The 23,410-nt window shown below is 38.1% G+C and overlaps 3 protein-coding genes across 4 annotated transcripts in view; 2 read left to right on the top strand and 1 right to left on the bottom strand.

Annotated features, from left to right (window-relative positions):
* METTL24 (methyltransferase like 24) overlaps positions 1–16,207 on the top strand; it is a 156,255-nt gene extending 140,048 nt beyond the window's left edge. The window contains exon 6 of the mRNA XM_064597992.1: positions 15,204–16,207. Within this exon, the coding sequence (XP_064454062.1) occupies positions 15,204–15,248 (45 nt within the window). The 3' untranslated portion in view covers positions 15,249–16,207. The remainder of the gene's footprint in view (positions 1–15,203) is intronic.
* The window catches only part of CDC40 (cell division cycle 40), a 53,832-nt gene extending 32,763 nt beyond the window's left edge, over positions 1–21,069 (bottom strand). Inside the window, exons 1-3 of the mRNA XM_045865305.3 lie at positions 20,823–21,069; positions 8,228–8,314; positions 974–1,103 (exon numbers count right to left, since the gene is read on the bottom strand). Of these exons, the coding sequence (XP_045721261.1) occupies positions 974–1,103; positions 8,228–8,314; positions 20,823–21,011 (406 nt within the window). The 5' untranslated portion in view covers positions 21,012–21,069. The remainder of the gene's footprint in view (positions 1–973; positions 1,104–8,227; positions 8,315–20,822) is intronic.
* Positions 21,070–21,459: 390 nt separating this feature from the next.
* The window catches only part of WASF1 (WASP family member 1), a 67,566-nt gene continuing 65,615 nt past the window's right edge, over positions 21,460–23,410 (top strand). For both annotated transcript variants that reach the window (XM_064597991.1, XM_045865304.3), the window contains exon 1: positions 21,460–22,024. The gene's annotated coding sequence lies outside the window, so the exon portion shown is untranslated. The remainder of the gene's footprint in view (positions 22,025–23,410) is intronic.

Here is a 23,410-nt window from a genome sequence, read left to right as displayed (position 1 = left end):
AACACAAACTGGTGTAGCCACTATGGAAAACAGTATGGAAGTTCCTCAAAAAATTAAAAATAGAATTACCATAGGATCCAGTAATTCTACTACTATTTACCCAAAGAATATGAAAACACTAATTCAAAAAGATATATGTAACCCTATGTTTATTGCAGCATTATTTACAATAGCCAAATTATGGAAGCAGCCCAAGTGTCCACTGACAGATATATGGATAAAGAAGATGTAATATATATACAATGGAATATTACTCAGCCATGAAAGAGAATGAAATCTTGCCATGTGCAAAAACATGGATGGATCTAGGGGGTATAAGGTCAAGTGAAATAGGTCGGTCAGGGAAAGGCAAATACCATTTGATTTCACTCACATGTGGAATTTAAGAAATAAAAGAAATGAACAAAGAAAAAAAGAGACAAAGCAAAAAACAGACTCTTAACTAGAGAGAACAAACTGATGGTTACCAGAAGGGAGGTGGGTGGGGGGAATGGGTGAAATAGGTGAAGGGGATTAACAGTACACTTATCACGATGAGCACTGAGTAATGTATAGAATTGTTGAATCACTACATTGTACACCTGAAACTAATATAATGCTGTATGTTAATTATACTGGAATTAAAAATAAAAGTAACCTCTTAACCCTATCTGGTCATTTACTAACTTCAACAGCAATCTGCATATGATGGACATTCAATAACAAGTGTTCATTATCAAGTACAACAGAGAATATTCTGTTTTTAAGACCACAAAATATTTCTAATACTCAGAAATCACAGCAAATTTAGAATGATAGCTAAAAATATTAGTTCATCTCCCCATTTGTATAAATATTTATAGATGTGTTTAAGAAAATACACTACCTTTTTTAAAAGTAATCTAGATTAATAAATTTAAAAAGCAAGAAGACAAAACAGATTATCCACACAAAAATGTGTCAAACTGGAAACTGTAAATCTTAATCACCTTACCGTATGTGGCAAAAGTTCTTCTTTGTTGTTCAAACATAAAATCATTGATATGAGCTGGTTCAGCATATCCAGAAAGCATATTTCTAGGGGCAGCCATTTGCTGTGTCCTAAAGGGATTTTCTGGTCCAAACTGCAATGTTATAAGAAAAAACAAACTTAAATTCTGAGTATATAAAGCCAGACTTACTAGAATTATTGTACAATATATTTTCAACTCTAAATCATTAGGGGCTGAGTAACCTATTTGGGAACATGCTCACCACACATGGTTCAGTGCAGCTGGGCAATGGCTGATTAGCACTGTATGTCAGTCCCTAGGTCAGAGGGAGAATCCAGCTCACCCAAGTCTATGTGTGGCTATTTAAATTTAAATTAAGTAAAATAAAATATTCAGTTCCTCAGTCACACTAGCCAAACTTCAAGACTTCAAAAGTCACATGTGGTTATTGGCTATTACATTTCCATCACTGCAGGAAGTTCTACTTGACAACGCTGCTGTTGATAATTAAAGTAACTATATTTTTGTCTAAACCATGATTTGGGGGATTTTTGGTGACTTTTTCTTTTTTTAATTTGTAAAGATGATTTTTGGTGACTTTTATATCAATAATGGCAGTATGATATAATTTTTAAAAAATACATGTTTCTTCTCCACTAGATTATGAGTTCCTCAAAGGTAGAGACTTAAAATCCTTAATGCTTACCATAATGCCTGGCATATAGAAAGCACTAACGAAGGAAAGATTAATCAGAACCCCACTGGGGGCAGAGAATAGGAAATAGACAATAAAAGTAAAATGCTTGAAAAAGTCCCTAGGAAAGACATTACAAATGAAAATAAAATTTCTCTATCGTGAAAAGTCACACTATGAAGTCTTACATAAAATAGTAGTACATCATTATCTGTTTGTTTATAATGCTTTGAGTTTCCATAATGGTTTCCAAACGTTATTTACTTTGGTCTGTACAAAAATCCTGGAAAGTTAGAGAGGTAGTCTCCTTTTTATGTTAGAAATGCAGGAAGGAAAAAAGCCAAAGATGATGTATTTTATCTGCCCTAGAGTCAATAGTTTTATTTTTAATTGGCAAAACCAGGTTAGAACAACCCCCAGTCTAGGATTCTACTGCATCATAACATTCCTTAAATGTACAATCATACCAGCTTTTTAAAAAATTGGGTAAAAAAGTACCAGATTATATCAAACACTATTAACTTGATGATATTTATTTAATGGTAATGGGAAAATCCAACTTTGTATTTTTTCTTTTTTTTTTTTTTTTTAAAGATTTTATTTATTTGAGAGAGAGAGAGAGGGAAAGCGCAGAGGGAGAGTGTGAGGGAGAAGCAGACTCCCAGCTGAGCAGAAAACCTGACATGGGGCTCAGTCCCAGGACCTGAGATCATGACCCGAGCCATAGGCAGACACTTAACAGACTGAGCCACCCAGGTGCCCCTGTATCTTCTTTTTAAATAAAGAATAAAATGAACTTCCCACTTTGGAAATTGTGGAATTAGATAGGATATTTTTACTTAAACTGTGTAGGTCTATTATCATGATGAAGTTATTTTGATGTTAGAACATCTTAGGTCACTACCATTAGAAACCACCTTTCCTATGATACATTATTCAAGAGCCATAAATATAAATTATTGATCCTCTCTTAAGCAGAATGTTGCCTTCTCTAGATACCAACATTATACTACGCACAAAAATCTGAAATTAATTGTTACACTTGCCTTATGGTTTTTTCTGCTTCAAAAGAAAATAAATTACTACAATATTCTTTTATATTGACAGCTTCCATTTCTATATTTAAAATGACTCAATTTAAAAATATCTGATTTACATACAAAACTTTCATTACTATTTATTCTGAATTGTATAAAGGATAGTGCCAAGACTTCATAGCTCATATTAGTTCCTCCTTGCTAATGGTAGAAATGTAGGGGAGAAAAAAATTCAGACTGCTGAATGCTGGCAGTTACAGTAACTTTGTTGAGTCATGAAATTTATTACAAAAACAAGGACTATCCATAAAATTAAAGATAATAAAATGACTTAAAAGTTTCCTAGATATTCTACCTAATATAGTCAGCTATCATCTGCAAAGCAGTATCAACATTTCTGGGGGGAAAAATCTAAAATGATAAAAATCTCCATTACTCTTATTGTTACTCATATAATGTTAATCATTATGTTTATACTTTCCAATTTGAAAAAGGAAAACACAATTTCCATAGTCTTATTTTATTAAGATTTTACCAAAAAAGAACAATTCTTATATCAGCCATACATATCAAATCAGCTCCATCTTTTAAAGAAAAATTCTCAGTGCTAAGGAACTTTGATTTCTATATGAATACAGATCCACATATTATAGCTAAGTATATCTTATATGGGTGCTATTTCTAAAGCAGTCTAAAAATTTAAATGTGCTACATTTTATAGCTATTTAAGCTGAGACAACAACAAAAAAATCTAATAGGAAGCTGGGTTGTGGGAGGATCTATCTACTTTTGGCTCACCTTAACTGCCTTGGTTACCAGCAGCTATTGGAACTGACCTCACAGACATTAAATAAATGCCAACAAAGAAAGGGAGAGAATGTTATTCAGCAGAACTCAGCTCTTCCCAATTACTTAAAAATCATGTGTCCCAGATGTTCCCGGTCTCTGTGAATATGCACTTTCTTTTAATTCTGGGTTAACCATTAAAAAACAAAACAAAGCATAGGAGTGCCTGGCGGGCTCAGTTAGTAAAGCATGCGACACTTGATCTCAGGGTTGTAAGTTTGAGCCCCATTTTGGGTGCAGAGATTACATAAAAATAAAATCTTAAAAAAAATAAAATAGGGCGCCTGGGTGGCTCAGATGGTTAAGCGTCTGCCTTCGGCTCAGGTCATGATCTCAGGGTCCTGGGATCGAGTCCCGCATTGGGCTCCCTGCTCCTTGGGAGCCTGCTTCTCCCTCTGCCTTTCTCTCTCGCTCTGTCTCTCATGAATAAAAAAAATAAAATAAAATAAAATAAAATAAAAACAAAGCATATAAAAAACACACAAAACTGACTTCCAAATTTCTTTAACTTCTGGTAATTAAGCTTAAGAGTAAATTTGCATTCAAGGGATTTTAATAATACATATTTGAGTTAGGTATGCGTATTTAACAGTTTTTAGCTAAGACCATACTGAAGTACACCACAGTCAATTGTAATTTCAATCTCCCATATAAAATATATACATTTAAGTATTAATTCATAATTCGGATCACAGCTCAGGATGTTCCTGAATATGCTTACATCTTTCACCTGAGTGAAGTAGTGATTTATTTATAAAGTAGAAGAAAAGCATTTTTAAAAAATATTTATTTATTTATTTGAGAGACACAGAGAGGGCATGCACGTGTGGGGAGAGGGGCAGAGGGAGAGAATCCCAAGCAGACCCCCCATGACTCCCCATGGGAGCCCCACACAGACAGATCCCATGACCCCTGAGATCACAACCCGATCTAAAACCAAGAGTCCCAGGCTCAACCAACTGAGCCACCCAGGGGCCTCAAGAAAAGCATTTTTAACTTGTTAAGACACTGGTAGATAAATCTAAGAGATTTGTGTATTGTAAGGCAGTGATTCTCAAAAGTCTTCAGAAGGTAGAATGCTTGAGGGTCAATGTCTTAGTAGTATAACATAACATCACAGGAATTAAGAAAACTTACACTGGTAAAAACTGATTATATGAAATCATAATAATAAGTTTACATATAGAACGCCTCCCCCCCCAAGTTACTGAACTAATAATCATATTATACTTAGATTGTTGGTAAGTTTTTCATTAATATTTATTGTAGTCATCAATGTTTAAACACTTATAAACAAACTTTAAGGTAAGAAGAGCCTGTTGAATAACTTAATTATTTTCCACAAATTTGGAAAAGATCTCCACCATTCAATTTTATTGGCAGAATATCTCAATCTTTTAAGACATAAAAGCATAGTTTAAATATTACTAATATAAGTATTTTATTAGTATGGGTTTTATGACCTTGGGCCTCAGTTTCCTCATCTATAAAATAAAAGAGCTGAACTATCTAATTTCTAAAGTTCATTCTAACAATATTTATAGCAGCCCTATGGCCAGATTTTTAACAGAAACTAGGATTTTTTTTCCTTTTAACTTTGATATATCTTCTATTCCTAAAAGTACTATTATTTTAAATCTGAAAATCTTGAGGCTTATGGGTTTTACGTGAGTCTAGAAAAGCTAACAAATACACGTTTCTCTAAGTAGACCCAAAAAGGATTGAGTGAAATGAAGAAAATCAGTGGACTAAAACAACGACTATTATCTCTTCAAGTTCTGTCTATAATATGAGAAAGCTTATCTGGATACTAGGTTAGCCCATTTAGGAAAAATCCTTGCTTGGGAGGGAAAAACATATTTTATAAAATAAAATAGTCAGTTCAGTTAATTTCCTGAACTAGCAAAGTCAAAGCATGCGCATAGGGGTGTAACATGCAAACCCTGTAATGGTTTGCAAACTGGTCTTCCAGCCACAGAGCAATCGTTAGGAGTGATGTGAACTCACATTCCCAAATACGTTACTTGCTGGTAGTAAAACCTGAGACTTGGTTTCCTCGCTATAAAATAGGGATTGATTAGAGTACTTATTTCACAGGATTATTGTGAAGACTAAAAGAGATAAGGTACACAAATATATAAATCCCTCAGTATGGTACCTGGTATACAGTAATAAATGAGTTTTATTCCATTAGTTTCTATCCCTGTTCTTTTCCATCATGCAAACCCTTATCAAATTAACCTTCCTACAAATTCAGCTTTGATTATCCCACTCTTTAATAAGAACCTTAAAAATCTATTTATCCTCTACTAAAACAAGACCAAACTGCTTACCTTGGCCCCCAGATCCCTGTGCAACGCTACACAAACTACCATTTTGGTCTTACCTCCCTTTTCTCCCTTACTGACAACGACTAAAGTATTCCTGTTCTTTGGATCTTTTATGATTTAGCTAATGCTTTTCTCCTCTGCCTGGAATCTTTCCTCATAAAAGCCTTCCTGGCATCAATGCCAATAATAGTAACATAAATAACAACAAGCGCTGCTACTTACTAAATGCTTACTGGGTACCAGAGAGTGTCCTAACCCTATCATACATTAGTGCATGTATCCATGTAACTTGGTAAAGGAGAAATTGTCTTCATTTTACCTATGAGAAAACTGAGGTAATGCAAGGTTATACCGGAGCTAATAAGCAGTGTATTTAACCCCAAATCTCATGTTCTTAACCTGGACTTTATTGCTTATTTTAAATACTTCTTCCTCTATGCAACTTTTTCTTATCTTCACAACCAGATACAATCTCTCCCTTAACTTGAATACCACTTTAGGCATTATAGGAAACAGTCTGGTCTCTATCTTTCTAAAAATAACACTGAGCATATCATCTCTGGTAAACAGTAGCTTGAGGAGAAGGATTGTATCTTTTTCTAACAATGGATTCTCAAGATATGGGAACTTGAATTTCAATAAGCAAAGTTCCTGGTAACACCTTTCCATACTTTGTCAAATTATACAGACCCTAGTCATAAAATTCAAAGGTAATAATCTATTATGTAACAGACAATTCATTTGGCAACCAGAAAAAATAGTAATTTTTCTTCACTTTTCAATCTCATCTCTCTTTTCTTAAATTGGCGATAAGCATCAGTGTTGCTAACATAAATTAATTTATATTTTGAATCTGAGGCTCCCTAGATGAGAAAAAAAAAACCCAGAATACTAAAAGGATTGGTAATTTCACAAAGAGAATGATAGGCCTAATGCCTCATCAATATCACCAAAAAAATCTTAATCTTTTAAATTTTGAAAACTAAAATCACACAGCAATTGATTAGTTATGCACAAGATCTAAAAATGGAAGAGAAACAGACTTCATATAAAATGCACTGACATAGGAACAGCACACACATTACTTCCAAATTTTCTTGTTCTGTAATTTAGTGGCCCTAATTTATGGAAGCACTTTTCATCTAAAAAATCATGAAGCGTACATGTAACATACTACCTTTCTTCACTGTGCCAGCTAAAATGGTGCCAAGGGATATGAGTCTACAGGTTCGATAGGCTAGAATGATTTAAGAAAAATAAAATAAAATTTAAAAGTGCTGCAGTCTCAAGAGTATGAGAAAGAGATTTCGGCTTACTGTACACCCAGGGAACTGTTAGAGCACTGTCCAAATACTACCACTGACATCATCGGCTGTGCTCCATATTTCAATTGCCGTATTTTAAGTGACTACAGAAACCTGAGCAGGCAAATTATATGAAACAGCTTTATGATTCTGCTTTATCAAAAAAAGAGAAAAAAAAAAAAGGGACAATGACTACATGCTAAAAAACAAAAAATTAAAAAGTACTTTCTCCACCCAGTTGTGATAAAATATGGCTCCTCACCCTCATTTTTAAAGTTTCTTAAAGATACCTGCTACTGAAGGCTTATTTTGTTTTATAATGACCATTTTTTGGATCTCTATTTTCTCAATCAAGTATTCTTTCCCCTTTTAAAAATGAAATAGCTAGAAATTTAATTTTTTCTACAAAGACTTTCCTAAATGGACAATCTTTACTGTTTTTTGCCTTTTTTCCTTTCTCATCTTCTTTATGCTTCCATCACCATTTATCATCATCATCATCATCACCATCATCATCATGATCACCATCATAAGATGTCTCACCCAGAGCAGGTAATACACCTGTGACTACTGTTGAGCAGCAAACACGTTAGCATGGCACTTCTTCCTAGCATTTAGCGCAGGAGCATCTGTAACCAGACGTTTCATAATATACCATGCATTGAGGATGCTAATAAATAAAACAAATTCTTTTTCCCTTATGGTTAATTTATAATACTCCCTTAACAATATTGATGAAAATATTAATTACGTTCACATCTAAGAATCAGATATTTTAAAATTTCCTTTTTCAAAAAACATTGTTCCATTCTATCAGATGTTATATGTTGGTAGATAAAGAGTAGTGGATTTTTAAAAGTATGTTTTCTTTTCCTTTTATTTAAAAATTGAGATATAATTGACATATAACAGGACATAGTTTTTGAAAGTTTAAATAGTATACTCTTGTGAGAAAACTCTGAAAAATTTACCAACTGTTTATCTACTTATGTGTAATTCAAATGCTTTAGCAAAAGGCAGAATCTTAAATATATTGTTTTCTCACCTCAGGAGCAAACATGGTCTCATAGGTAGGATTATACTGAACCTCTTTGACAGCAGGGTCAAGGTGAACTCCAGTCTCTAAATCTTCCTAAAAGAAAACCAAATGAACATTAAAGATCTGACAAGTAATCATTTTGTTTTGGAAACTATATTAAGGTCACACTAGCTATTTTAATACCAATTTTATGATTATTATACTAGTGCCATACGATTAATAATTCTAATACTCAAAGCTTAATAAAAGTAACGTATGTAGTATAAAGGTTAGAATGCATAACATTTTTTCCTTTCAAAATGCTGACTTTATCCCATCTGAACAAATTAAAAATTTCTAAATAGGCTAATAAGCTACTCAAAGCTTTAAATTAAGAGAGTCCAAGTCTTCTTTTTTATGAACTCAAAAAACTTAACCTCTCGTTCCAAATTCAGGACAATTTCTTTATTCAGCAAACCTTATTAGACATGTGCCCAGATGGCCCATGGTTCCAGGCTACAGAAGTGGCAAGGCCCTAATATTCTAAATCTAAATCTTACACTCTATGCCAATGTTTCAACCTTCTGAAATTCACCCCCCAGTTTAATGAACATAAAAATCTATGTCCACTAGAGAATCACTGGTGATCTCTATTTTGTGTAACCACACCACCTACTACAAATATAGTAATTCCCAAATTGGTATCTCTTGCCTGGACCTCTCCTCTGAACTCTAAAGACTTGTGTATCTAAAGTTTAGCTCAACATCTTTTCTCCCAGGATGCCTAACAGACATCTCAAACTTGATATATCCCAAAGGGAACTTCTGGTCTCCCCTTCCCAATGACTTCTTCCCAGCCTTACATTTGCTCAGGTGGAAACTCCTGGAGTTATCCTTGATTCCTCTTTCTTTCACGTTGTATCTCCAATCCATCAGCAAATCCTCTACCTTCTATATACATCCAAAGTTCAACCACTTCTCATGTTCTCTTTCACGGTCATCTCACAGTCCAATTTACCAACTCACACCTGATTGTTATAATAGCCTTTTAACTGGGCTCCCTGCTTCTATCCCCCCACAGCCTCACTCCATGCAGGAAGCTGTGTGATTTTTAAAAAATATTAGATTATGTTACTCCTGCTCTAAACCGTCAGGTAGCTTCTCCACTCAGAGTAAAAGCCTAATGAAGGCCAGAAGGCTCATTACCAGTTGTTCTCAGAAAACAAGTATGGTTCCCCAGGGTAGTGTTATAGGGCATTTTTATATTCCTGTATTGTCCTGCCTGAGTATTTACATATTAAAAACATGTTGTTCGTACATGTTTAATTCACATATTAAACAGGCTATAAATACCTTTCCTTTAATTAGGGCACTCAAGTTGTATTTTGAAATTTTTATGGAAGTTACATATCATGTATGAATTATACTTCAGTAAAGTAGAATTACAGAAATGCTATTACAAAACGAGGATGTTTGAATCTAATTGGTTGAGAATTATCCTCCTCTTCTGAGATCTCAGAATGATCTCCCCCCGCCAAACTTGCCCTCACAAACTTCTGTCTTCATCAAGTCCTGTGCCAGTGCTCATCACCTCCAGCCTCACTGGCTCATTTGCTATTCCCAGAATTCACCAAAGGTCAATCCTGCCTCAGGGTCTCTGCATATACTATTTCCTTTTCCTGTAATGTTCTTTCCCTAGATATCCACATGATCGTTTTCTCTCTTTTATCAGGTTTCTGCTCCATTTTTCTACTTTCCTCTTACCTTGCTTTACTTTTCTCCATTATATTTATCATCATCTGACATATATATTTATTGTCTACCACCCCTTACTGAAGTATAAGATACACAAGTTGGATTTCATATGCACAAATGTATCCTCGACCCCTAGAATTATCCCTGTCATATGACCGTCTTTATTCTATTGGCCTTTTGCTGATGTAGGATACATCTGTCAACACAATACAAAACACAATTCAAAGTAATATCGAAAATTTTTTTTAAAAGGTGAGATACCATGAGGTTGACAGTGACGCTGGAGAAGAAGCAATGCCACTGACAAATGAAGATCTGGAGGACTTAGAACAACTAATGACCAAAGACTAGAAAACAACAATGAAAAATAATACTCTAGGCACACAATTAGTATTCCAAAATCTTACCACTTTTTAAAGCAACCCTCACGCAAAGCAGGCAATTTAGTTTCTCTACTTCTCAAAGATAGGGTTCCTCAAGTATGGCTCCCTTAAACTTCTATCCTCTCTAGTTTCAAAACAGCCATATCTTTACCTTATCTCCTCTTTCTCAGGACTTCAATCTCCACCTCCGATTTTATCTGCAACCTTGACCACACTCCTGGCCTCTGTACCTAACTGCCTACTGAACTACATGATATGGGTGTTCCACAGCATCAAACACTTTGCTGTGTCTCATTCCATGATTCCACCTTTACTCACTAAAAAATAAGGCACTGAGTCTTACTGATTCTATCTCTGAAATATTTCTCCAGCAACCCTACTTGTACTATCCTAATACAGACTTCATCATATCTTGCCTCGTCTATTATAATACCTCCTTATCTGGTAATACACTCCCACCTTTGTCTTATTAGACAAATTACTGATTTTTAAAAATATCAAGCACTTTCACCCTTGCTGTGCTGCTGGCAATGTTACTGTCTTTGTTCTTTATGCACATCCCTTTATTATCTGATAATATGTCATCTTATTTTCTCTTATACCTTCCCTTCTCTTGGCTCAGGAAAACTGCTTCTCCATAATCCTAAGGAATGTTTTACATAATTCCTTATAGCAATTATGATGTTATATAATTTGTTGCACATGACTTTCACTAACATTCTATATCCTCACTGCCTAGTAGAATGCAGGGTAATCAGTGCATGTTCAATAAATATTTGTTAATTGAAAAAAGAAAAAGTCAAGTCCATTGAGAAAGAGGATGAAGGCTGACTAAAGATCATGAAATTTGGCAATTACATCACATTAAACCTTTGCCAGAGTGATTCTGGTAGTGGGGTAGAGTATGGAAAAGCAGTTTTAAGAGGCAGAGGTATAACTCTACTTCTGGTAGTGGGGTAGAGTATGGAAAAGCAGTTTTAAGAGGCAGAGGATTTAGAAAAACAAGACAGTAGTAATTTTTACTCTCTCAAGACATTTGGCAATAAAGAAAAGAAGAGGAGATGGGGTGCCAGATTGAAGGATTTTTGAGGTAAAATTAAGTTTGTTTTTTCCCTCCTTAAGAAAAGACTAAGCCAAGATTTAGTCAGTTATAAGCTACAGGATACGAGTGAGTAGGGAGAAACACAGGAAAAAAGCCAGCACAGTTGGAAGGTTATCCTCTGAGAAGAGGAGAGCCCTCTGTGAGATGAAACAGAGACGACAAAGACAAGGATGGGTGATGGGTGATAGATGTGTGGAGCTGGTGGGAGGTGTTGGAACTCAGAACTGATGTTATTTTCTTTGTGTAGTTGGGGGCACAGGCCTCTTCACAAAGCAACTTCAAATTCATTTATACATTCAATAAATATTGATTGGGTGCCTACTATGTGCTAGGCATTGTTCTAGGCCCACAGAAACAAATAAAGCTCCCTGTCCTTGTGGAGCTTATATTCTAGTGGGGGAGACAGACAATAAGCAATACAGTAAGTGAATTATATAGTTTGCTAGAAGAGGGCAAGTGAAAAAGAGTGTTTAACAACCTCAGTGTTGTCTCACATTATCTCATATAATTCCTACAACACTTCTATGAAATAAGTACTAGCAACATTAAGTCATTTACCCCAAGATGCTCACAGAATAAATGAGAAGGGGAAAAATTTCAAGTAACCACAAGGAATGACGTTAAAGACACCCAATTAGCAACAAACAAAAAAAAATCTGGCAGACTACCAGTCAGGGTTCTTAGCTGCAAGCAGCTGAAAGCCTTACAGACTGATTAAACAGTATTGAACCCTTCTGAGTATCGAATCCTTTCCCTTAGAATTGCCAAGAAGGGTAGAGAATCAGTTTGAGGAAATAGGCATAAATAAGGGTGAGTATACAGATGGAATCACAACTGAAAATCGATCATATCACAGAACCAGTCCACTGAGGACAGGAGTTCACCATTACTGAACTACTGTGGCTGTCACCGGATGCTGCTGTTGAGACCACTGGCCCGAGAAACTACATGTTGGCCGCCCTGCCACTTAACATATTCTCTTTCCTTGCTTCTTTGTGGATTAGCTTTAAATTAGAATTTAGGTGAGTGCATTTGTCTGCTCAGCCTAAGTTACTGTCCCTGAGCCTTAGCTAAAAAGGAGCTGGGAGAAGGAGAATCTGGGCTTTTGGCCTCTGAAGGTTGGGGGCAGCAAGGGCTGTTCCTCACATTAAGACTCTTAGGGAGGGGATTCAGGTGCTGGGCCACCTAAAATATGATATATACACAGTGGACCCCTGAACAACACGGGTTGAATTTGTATGCAGATTTTTTTCAGTAAACATGGTACAGTGCTGTAAATGTATTTTCTCTTATGATTTTAATAACATTTTCTTTTCTCTAGCTTCCTTTATTGTAAGAATACAGTATATAATACACATGACAAGTATGTATTAACTGACTATATTATCAGTAAGGCTTCCGTCACCAGTATAGGCTATCAGTAGTGAAGTTTCTGGGTAGTCAAAAGTGATACTCGGATTTTCAACTGCACAGTGGAGGGGAGCGGTTGGTGTCACTAACCCCTCGTTGTTCAAGGGTGAACTGTTTATTACCCTAGAAGGCACACTAGAATCGTCATTGGTTAGAGATAGTATCTGCCAAATGTTGAGCAGAAAAATTCAGTACCATAAAATTAAAAGGTCATATACAAATGGCTTCAACTGCACAAAAACTAAATTAAATGCATTTCTCAGTATTTAATTCTAGTATAAACTGCTTAAAATAACAAGGCTTAGCCACATTCATACCTCCCCAGTGGATTTCATACAATACAGTTAGTTGCTAGAACCACTTTATAATATGGTTTACCAGATCTTTCCGATTACGAGTATTTTAAATTTGATTTTGAACAGAGTACCATGAGACACCAAATTTTAAATGCAGAGTACAATTTAAAAAGAATAACTCTTATATACACAACAGTGGCAATGAATAAAAAATATAAATAGGTCCCAGTCTCTGGTTCCTGCTAAAATTGTAGAACAAATTGAACAACCCTCCAGAAAATGAAGAGTTATTAATTAATTATACATTTAATTAGAAAAACTTGGACGATACCGCAACCTTGTTTTAATACCCAAGAGGAGTTTAATAATAATTAAGCATGCAATTGAAATTACCACAGAATTACAAAGGACTTCTATTCAGTATTAATTATCCATAAAAATTAAAGTACAGTGAGTGAAGGGTACCCTATGGGTCAAATAAGTTTGAACAGGTTATCTTCTGTTGATTCAAAGTAATTTGAGAATCATGAGATAATATTTACTTTTGAGTCCTTTTCACATTTTTTACTCATGTACAAATAAGAAAATAGATGGGAAAGCACTTTGTAAACTATAAAGCAGAAAACAAATATTAATCATTATTATGAACTATTTATCAATTTATAGTTTTTTCCCCCCAGAAAGTAGAAATGAATAAACTTCCTAAAATGGAAGCTTACATGGATGAAATAAAAGAACAGAAATTCACATAAAGATATCCTTTGGGTTTGGCCCTTAACAAATGCAGAGGAAAAAAGTGATTTACTTGAAGTTCATAAGTATGAGAAAGATCACCCAAAAAGAAGAAATTTTAAAATACGCTCAAAATCAGAGGCAGAATTTTCATTTTACTCAAGCTGGCTATGTTAAAGCAGGGAATGCATTGGGGAAAAGTAACATAGTCATGGACTAAAATGAGAGAAAGCCAGGCCTGCTTTTATTTTTTTAACTTTAAAGTCAATTAACAAGCAACTTTTGCAACCCAAAAGGGTTCATTACATGATTTCTGAAGTGCCAAATCTGACAGTGTTGCATTAAAATACACTTTTAACCAGAAAATAATTGTTGTCAAACATTGGAGAACACAAATATGTTTAATTGGAGTTCTAGCAGAAGAGAAGTGAGAACAGGACTAAAATAATATGTGAAGAGATAAGAACTGAGAACTTTCCAGAAACATTGAAGATCCACACTCCAAACCAATCAATTCCCAATTAAAGAAACCCCACAAATTCTAAGCAGGACAAACAAAAAGAAATCCACACTCGGGTATCCCATAATGAATGTAAAGACTGAAACTACACCCTCCCCCCACCCCAAAAAAGGGGGCAGAGGGTAAGGGTCTTAAAAGCAGTCTGAAGAAAAAAGAAAAAAGTTACACTGACAGCTGACTTGTTATCAGTGACACAGAAAATCAGAAAACAATTATTTTAAATGTGCTGAGAGAAAAATTGCTAGCTAAGTAAACTAAACACAGCGAAAAGATCCTTCAAGAAAGAGGGTTAAATAAAAACATTTTAAAGACAAACTGAGGGGGCACCTGGGTGGTGGCTCCGTCGGTTGAGCAGCCAATTCTTGATTTCTGCTCAGGTCATGATCTCAGGATCATGGGATCCTGCCTTATGTGGGGCTCTATGCTCAGCAGCGAGTCTGCTTGGGATCCTTTCCCTCTGCCCCTCCACACCCCATGCATTCTCTCTCTCTCTCTAATAAATAAATAAATCTTAAAAAAAAAAAAGACAAACTAAAACTGCAAGGAGTTGCCACCAATTAACCCTCACGAGAGGACATGAAGTATGCACTATCGGGAGAAAGAAAGAAACCTCTTGCATTTGAGATGCAAGAATCAGCTTAGCTCACCGTCATCTTCGTAAGTTTAAATATTAAAAGATACAGGGCAATAATAGCTAAAGTAGGGATAGGGGGATGTTAATAAAATTGAAGTATTCTAAGGTTTTTGCACTATTCAGTATGAGGCAAAGGTACTAATTAATTCAGGTATGTTTTATTGTTTACAGGTAACCACTCAAAGAACAGAAACTAAGGGCATAATTTACAAATGAGTACAGGAAAAGAATGGAATGATAAAAAAAAAAACAGCCCAAAAGCATGGATGCCTAGCATACTAACTTTCTATCTGTCTTCTTTTCCATTACCTATATTTAAGAAAATACTTAAAAAATATATATATATATTGCTATGGCTGTACCTCACAAGCTCTGGTGAGTATTATTTTCCTTATTGTTCAGTTCAAAATATTTTCCATTACCATTATTTTTCATTTTGGCCCACAGGTTATTGACAAGTACAATTTCATAATATTCAAATATGGGAATTATATAGTTACCTTTTTGCAGCTGATTAGCTTAGAAGCACCGTGGTCAGAGAATGTGATAATATGATTTAAAATTTATTGAGACTTATTTTATGGCTTAGTACAGGGGTTGGTAAACTAGTTTGTGGACAAAATCTAGCCTACAGTCTGTTTTTGTACCAACAAGCTAAGAATGGTGTTTATTTTAAAGTCTTGTTTAAAAAAGAAAGACAAAGACTGTATGTGGACAGCACAGCCTAAAATCTTTACTATCTGGCCTTTTACTGAAGTTTACCAATCCGTGGCCTACTGTATGGTCAGCTTTTAAAACATGTTTTATTAGTGCTTGAAAATAATATTCTGCATTGAGTGCAAGTTCTTCATTCCCTTTACATAGTTTGTTAATTTTGTTGTTCAAATTTAATGTTTCATTATTGCTATTTTTTGCTTGTTCTATCAATTATTGAAAGGTATATTAAAATCTCCTGCTGTGATGGTAGATTTGTCAGTTTTTTGTTGTAGTCCTATCAATTTTTACGTAAATATTTTCAGCTTACATTATTAGGTGCATAGGAATTTAAAACTGTCATACACCTCTTTGTGACTTGAACCTTTGTATCATTATGAAGTCTACTTTATTGGTCTTAATACAACCAGTGCCACTTTTTTTACTTAGTCTTTGCTGGATATATTCTTTTTCCATCTACTTACTTTTGAGCTTTCTGGAAAACTTAGTAAGCATGGCAAGAAAAAAATGAAAGAAATAAAGATTCAAATAAAGAAAAAAGTACTGTCATACTTGCAGCTGCTATAACTATGTAAATAGTGAGAATAAATTAAATAACTAGAAAAAAATAATGCTATTTATTAACATATTAGCATAAAAATAAGACCACCTAGAAATGCCTGCAGCAAAACTGTGCAAGATGTTGATGGAGAAAAATATAAACTTTGGAAGAAATTAAAAATCTAAAGAAATCCTAAAGAAATGAATAGATACGATACTGTCTCCAAATTGATCTATGGTTCAATGTAATTAAAGAAAATTCCACCTGGGTGTTAGTAAAACTCTACAAGTCAATTCTAAACTGTATAAAGAATTACAGGGGCCAAGAACAGCCACAACATTCTTGAATAACAACAACAAAATGGGGTGAGGGGAAAAGCCGTACCAAAAGATTGAGCCATATTATGAAAAATGTTCACACCATACACAAAAATTAATTCCATGTGGATTTATGACTTAAATGTAAAAAGCAAAAATTTAGTGCTTTCAAAAAACAAAATGGGAGAATATTCTTATGACTTTGGGATAAGAAAGGATCTCTCAAACAAGAAACAGGAGCCACAATTCATAAAAGACTAATTTGATAAGACTAGACAAGTAAACAACTCTTTATCATGACAGTGAAGAGAGTGAGAAGACAAGCCACAAACTGGAAAAGATATTTTCATGCAGCATTCACATGCAGCACATGTGACTGACGCAGGATATTACCTAGAATATACAAAGATCTACAAATCAGAAGGAAGATAACCCAACAGTCACTTCAAAAAGAGAAAAAAAATCAAATCACCAATAACATATATGAAAAGATGTTCAATCTCAGTGTTCAGGGAAATGGATTAAAAACACTGCGTAAGTTTATACTCTTGTCAAATGCTTGCTATTTGTCACAACATAATTAGTCAAATACAGATGAACGTATTTGCATGCTTCATATCTCTCCCTTGGTCATTTCTCTATTGTAAATTTCCTATGTGTAAGGTTTTGAGGTTTTGTTTGTTTGTTTGTTTTGCATATAAGCACGTGCTGGTTCACAAACTAGTGATAATTAATGTGCCTGACTCTCTCATCATAGAACCTTAATCAACCGGGGGGGGGGGGGGCGTGTAGCTCCAGCTCTGGGCTCTTCTTCTAATGGACCTTTGGTACCTTATGCAACCTGTCTTCCTGGATTGTCTTACTTACAACTTGAGGTGATTGAACAAAGTGAGTTCTAGAGACATTCCCTTGCCCCAACCCAATCAATGTACATGCTTTTTCAAGCCTTTCTTTTTCACTTACTCTTTCGTTCATTCTTTCACCAGATATTATTTCCCTCAATCTTGTATACCAGGCATAGGAGACATGAAAATAAACAGACACAACCATCTCTGGTCCCCAGGGTCTCCCGCTAGTTCAGGGCAAAGAAAAAGTTAACAAGTCACAGCAATGCAGCAGCTGCCACAACTGAGGGACAAAGGAGGGCTGCCTGGACAGACGGACGAGGAAACATGTGCACTGGGACAGAAGGACAGTAGGATTTTTGGGGGGTGGGGCAGCATGAGGAACAAGGAAAGGGATTTCCAGGCAGAGAGACGAGTATGGCCAAAAATCTTGAGAGCAAAAAAGAAAGTAAGGCTTTTGGGGCTTTGTAGAGAGTTCAGCACAGGAGAGTGGCAAGCTCATGTTATACAAAGAAGTCAGAAATTATTCAGTAGTAACACAGTGTCTTTGGGCAGGGAAGTGATATAACACTGGACTTCAGAAAGATCACTCTGGGTGCACTGTGAAGGAAAGAATGGGATATGGAAGTAGGAAACAGGAAAGGAAGAAGTAGAAAGACTAGTTAGAAGGTTATTATAACAGTCTTGCAGAGAATTAAGAATCTGAAATAAAATATTTGATAAATACCATTGTATCACGATGACAGAACCCAACACCCAAAAGCAGGGGTTGAAAGAGAAACAAAAAACAAGAATGGCTCCTGGGAGAAGTAACGCAGACATGAAGTACGGCTGTATCAGTGCAAATGGAGAGGAAAAATTAATTTGAGAGAAATTAATGAAGCAGAAATGTTAGAACCAGCTGAACAACTAGCTTCAGGGGCTGAGGAAGAAGGAAAAGGAAGACCCTTCTATTTTGGCTTGGTCTAATAAGTGGGTTGTGGGATCATTAACCAAAATGGGAAAAACAGGTGAGGTAGACCTTGCAGGGGCGGGGGGGGAGTGTTAATTTTTTAGCACATTGCATTGGAGGTACCTGAGACCCCTCCAGAGAGAGAAGTTTGGTAGTTCTGGAGCTAGCAAGGAGTTTAGAGTTGGAAATAGTAAGGATAGTGTGTCTGACAGTGTTATAAGTGCTTTATGTGCTTTACGAACAAGTCTATCCACGAGATGGGTCCTAGTGTCATCTCCACTTTACAGATGAGAAAAACCTTGGGCACAGAACACTTAAGTAACTCATCCCAGGGGCGCCTGGATGGCTCAGTTGGTTAAAGGTCTGCCTTCGGCTCAGGTCACGGTCTCAGGGTCCTGGGATCGAGCCCCATGTCGGGCTCCCTGTTTAGCGGGGAGCCTGCTTCTCCCTCTCCTCCCCACCTGTGCTCTCTGTCACTCTCTCTCAAATAATAATTAAAATCTTAAAGAAAAAAAGTAACTCATCCAAGGTGATCATTTGGGTGAGTGCGGGAGCAGTATGTGAATCCTGACAGTCTTGATTCCAGAGCCTGTGTGAACTACTTCATAGTGTTCACCTGTGAGGCATCAGAAGCACAGACTGAAGTTGAAGGCATGAGAGAATATGAGAGGTGAAAGGGGAACTAAGGAAACATACAAATGAGCACAGCAGAGCAGGGTTTCGGAAGACTGAGGATGGCCCTATGGAAGCCATAGGGAGAGAAAATTTCAAGAAACAAGACCTATTTAATAGTGTCACTTGATGCAGATATTCAAGTCAGATGGCAGAACCTGACACGTTCTCAACATTTCTTAGGGAGAGTAAGTTTCCTAAGAGGCTAGGGCTAGGTTGCACTTGGTTGAGGAGAAAATGAGATGAAGTGAGAGCTCTGAAAAGCTAAGCTGTGCAAAGAATGACAACTCAGGAGGTTGCTGGAGTGATACAAATTTGGGGAGTTTGTTTTGTTATAAAGATAGGAGAATCCTAAGCATTCTTTCATACCATTCTATTAATAAAAAGTAAAATTCATAAAAACTTGCAGAAGACTTAGAGTTATAACACTAGACTTGGGAACACCTTTTTTTTTTGGTTTGATTTTTTTTATACTGAAGTATAATTCGCATACAATGTTATATTAGTTTCAGATATACAACATACTGATTTGACAATTCTATAAGAAACATCTTAGGTACAAAGTAATTTTTGCACACTGCCTCCCATCACCACATCTTGCGCTTCTGATCACCCCCATTAGGCTCTACTGGGCCTATACTACCAATTGGTGGATGCTTTTCTCTGTTTCTAGACACACCAACCTTTCCTCAGATCTTCAAACACACCTAGGCTCTTTGTCTCTCAAAGCTTGCTATCTCCTTTGGAAACTCTCCCCTTATCTAGCACATGGCTGGCTTCTCCTCCTTCTTCAAAGCTGCTTTTTCAGAAAAGACTTCCCTGACCAATCTATGGAAGTCATAATCCTATCTTACTCCCTATCATGGAGTAAGTACTCCTTCATAGTACTCAATCCAATCTGTAACCACTTTATTTGCTCACATTTTATTGGCTTCCTCTTCCACTAGCATGTATGCAAAGATGTCTAGCTTGTTGGCCTCTGTGTCTTCAGCCCCTAGAATAGTTCCTGGCAAATAACATGTCTTCAGTAAATATTTGTTAAATGATCCACACAACCCAATTTCTTCCTCTATCACCTTCCTCAACTGCGATCAAGCACACTGTTTCTTAAGCCCAAGGCCTTTTCTCACTGTACTGACATATATAATCACAAGGGTTAAACTAACATTTATTGTACTTTTATTAGATACTAAGCTCTTTGCTATAAGCTACATTTGTATCATTTCACTTACGTTTTACATAACTCTCTCATATAGATACGTACTTCTAAAATTATCTCCATTGTACAGGCGATGACACAGTGGAGGTTGTATAACTTACCCAGGTTCACAGAAGTGGTGGAGCCGGGATCAGAATCTAGTTCTGACTTCAGAAACAAAACCAAGCCGGGCCATTACTCACTTCAAGTGAGGATACATGCTCTAGTTTGGGAAGTTCTGATTTAAACCTGCTCTACCCAGGCCACATCCTAATCACAATAAGTTCAAATTTCACGACCCCCCCCCCCCCCCCCCACCTTCCCACTTGCTTGCTGGCGGGAGGTGAGAGCGGGGAGCAGTGGAGAGCTGTCCTGAACATCCAAGTCCCGGCTTCTCCCGAGGCAGATGCATGTAGGAAGAAGAGATCCGAGCGTTAGCAACTTATATCTCAGCACTGAGGAAGAGGTAACCCGGGGCCTAACAAGAGACTGCCGGATTTTGGAGCAGAAGCAGACAAGTCCCGCACTGCATCAGTGGCCAAAGAGCTTACCTTAACTGCCACCTCCGGAGCCGAGTCCACCGCCACTGCCAGAGAGGGCTTGGTCGAAGCTGATTTCGTCAAGTGCATGAGGGAGTCGGCGGCTGGCAGGGAACACCGTCCGCCCTCACTGTCCGAGTCCGATTCGGACCCTGAACCGGAACCGTAGGACGCAGCCAGAGCTGCAATTGCAGCCGACATGACGGCAACAGATCCTCTGCGGAGACCAGGCCCGGGCGGAAGAAGCAGCTTCCAGGTCCTGACAGATGACCATAACACACATTATTTACTTCCTTTGCTAAGAATTCACTTACGAAACTTTAAGTTGTACACTAATTAGCATTTGAATATATATAAGAGAACCGAGAATATGAAAACATTTATCCAGGGAAATAGAGAGAATTATAATACCTTATAGCTTTCAGGACCTAGGTGGCTAGATTAAAGACTACGAGTTCCGAAATACCTTGAGGACGCGAGGTCCTACACTCCCGGCGTGCAGCGCGGCGGGAAGTGGGAGAGGCACAATGGGAAGTGTAGTTTGGAGCGAGGGGCGGGGCGAAGTGGGCAGGCCTCTCTTTGACTCCTCCCCTGAGTGGATGGTTCATTCAATTGGCTATCATCTTCCCTCACTCCCAGGCCAAGCACAGTTCTCTCCGTCCCCTTCCCCCAAATTGAGGATTGGGCAATACCATACAGTCTCAGGAAATGGGGGGGAAAGCCGTATTCATTCCCTCTGTTGGGTGAGTGGGTGGAGGCTGAGTTTTCCACCACGGCTGCACCTGGCACGGGAGTTGAAGAGGAAAGTGAGAATCTAAATTGGAAGACCCTGAGTGGTGGAGAATAGCTCCTGTTGGGAAGGATGGGAGATTAGGCGGCGAGGGCCAGTGGTCCCCCCTGCTTCAGGCGCGGATCCCCGCGCCCGGTTGTGGAGCGTCGCGCGCGGGGAGGGGGCGGGCGGGGGGCGGCGGCGGCGGCGGCGGTTCTCGGTGTTGTTCGCTCGCGCGTCGAGCACACGGTGGGTCCGGCGACCGGCGGGCGCCGCAGGCGGCGTTCCCAGTAGCCCGGTGCCTCGGCCGCTGCCCCGAGCGGATTCCACGCCGGAGACTGTCGCTCCTGGAGGCTCTAGGTGGAGTCCCGGGAGCTGAGGGGCACCGGCGGCCGCCACCGAAGCATGAAGACGGGGTAAGGCAAGAGCCCCCCATGATTTCACGGTGAGCGCGAGTCTCTCAGGAATTGTTTTTTGGTGGGGACAGGGTGCTGGGAGAGGAACTCTTTCTCACTGGCCAGAACGGAGAGAGGTGTGTGTGGCGCTCTTGCCCGGCAAAGGTGACGGGGATGGGCGCACCTCCCCCGCGACGGCCCCCACCCCCATTCGCGGGTTTCCGGAGCTCCGGCCGCCCACCCGCCAGCCCGGCTGGGTGCCGAGGGAGACAGCAGCCGGCCGGCGCGCCTGGGTCTCGGTTGCAGGGACCGCCCGAGGCTGCTGTAGGTGGGGAGACGGCTGGTCTCACCTGGGGTGCCATCGCCTGAGCGCCCCAGCCTTGGCCGGCACCCCCTTTCCTCCTCGCTCTGGGGGCGGCTGCAGCACCGGGTGGCAGAGAAGCCCCCGCTTGCGCTACGTGCGGGAGGCTCTGTAAAGCCGGCTAGTGCGTTTGCGTGTTTGCGCCGCGCGTCTTTATATTACAGACATAAAGGTAAAGCGAGTGCGGGGATCCCTTTCTTCCCCGGAAGAGGGGGCGAAGCGGGGAGGTCGCCTCGGATGCCTGGTAATGGGGGAGTGCCTCGGGCAGAGTTAGGGAGCCGCTTACTCAGCTCCGCTGTCGGCAGGACTCGCCCATTGTGCCACCCAGATAATTATTCAACTATGCAGCATCCATTGCACCTTTCCCATTTTTCTTTTCCCCTTGCTACAGCATGCCCCCTAGCTTCGGTACTCTGACGCCTTCTCTTGCATGCACTTGCGGGTGATGAACTGGAATAATGATGAAAAGAAAGCACATCTGACCTGAACATTCACAGCCTGTCTTATAGCCGATTAATTAACTAATCCCCAGCTAGACTAGATACTTTAATATGACTCAGTCTGATCCTGTCCTTTTCTTTATAAGGTGTGCTTTGGCTTATAATTTAATTTTTTCTTTGGTGTTAGATTCACGCATTAGTTAAGTCTTATTTCTTGTGCGGTAATTGATTTATTGGTTATTCAACGCATCTAATGTTCTTAAATTTAATATGGGTGATAGGTAACTTTCATCTTTCTAACTGTTGATAGTACTATCTCATAATTATAAATGCAGTCTGTCTTTGAACTCTCAGGAACAGTTTTTCCCGTATGCTCTAGGTTTCTGTTAGCAAAGTATTCTTTTTTTATGGTGAATATTTGAATAAAGCACTTGATATAAAATTTCTCAAGTTTTGAGTAAAAAGTTTTGTATTTCGTTATTTTTCGGTAATAACTTATTGCTGACCATAGCCTTCAGTTGAAAGAAAGGAAGCATTTAATATTTAAGGTGGGGTTTCAACTGCCATAGTGAGCATTCACTAATTTCTCTTAAATTTTATTTTTCAGTCAGTTCTTTGCAATATCATGTATTTAA

The sequence above is a fragment of the Mirounga angustirostris genome, unplaced genomic scaffold (genome assembly GCF_029215605.1).
Source record: "Mirounga angustirostris isolate CCGP_5_RB_7025 unplaced genomic scaffold, mMirAng1.0.hap1 SCAF_8, whole genome shotgun sequence".
NCBI classification, from domain to species: Eukaryota; Metazoa; Chordata; class Mammalia; order Carnivora; family Phocidae; genus Mirounga; species Mirounga angustirostris.
This window is presented reverse-complemented; position numbering and strand designations above follow the sequence as displayed.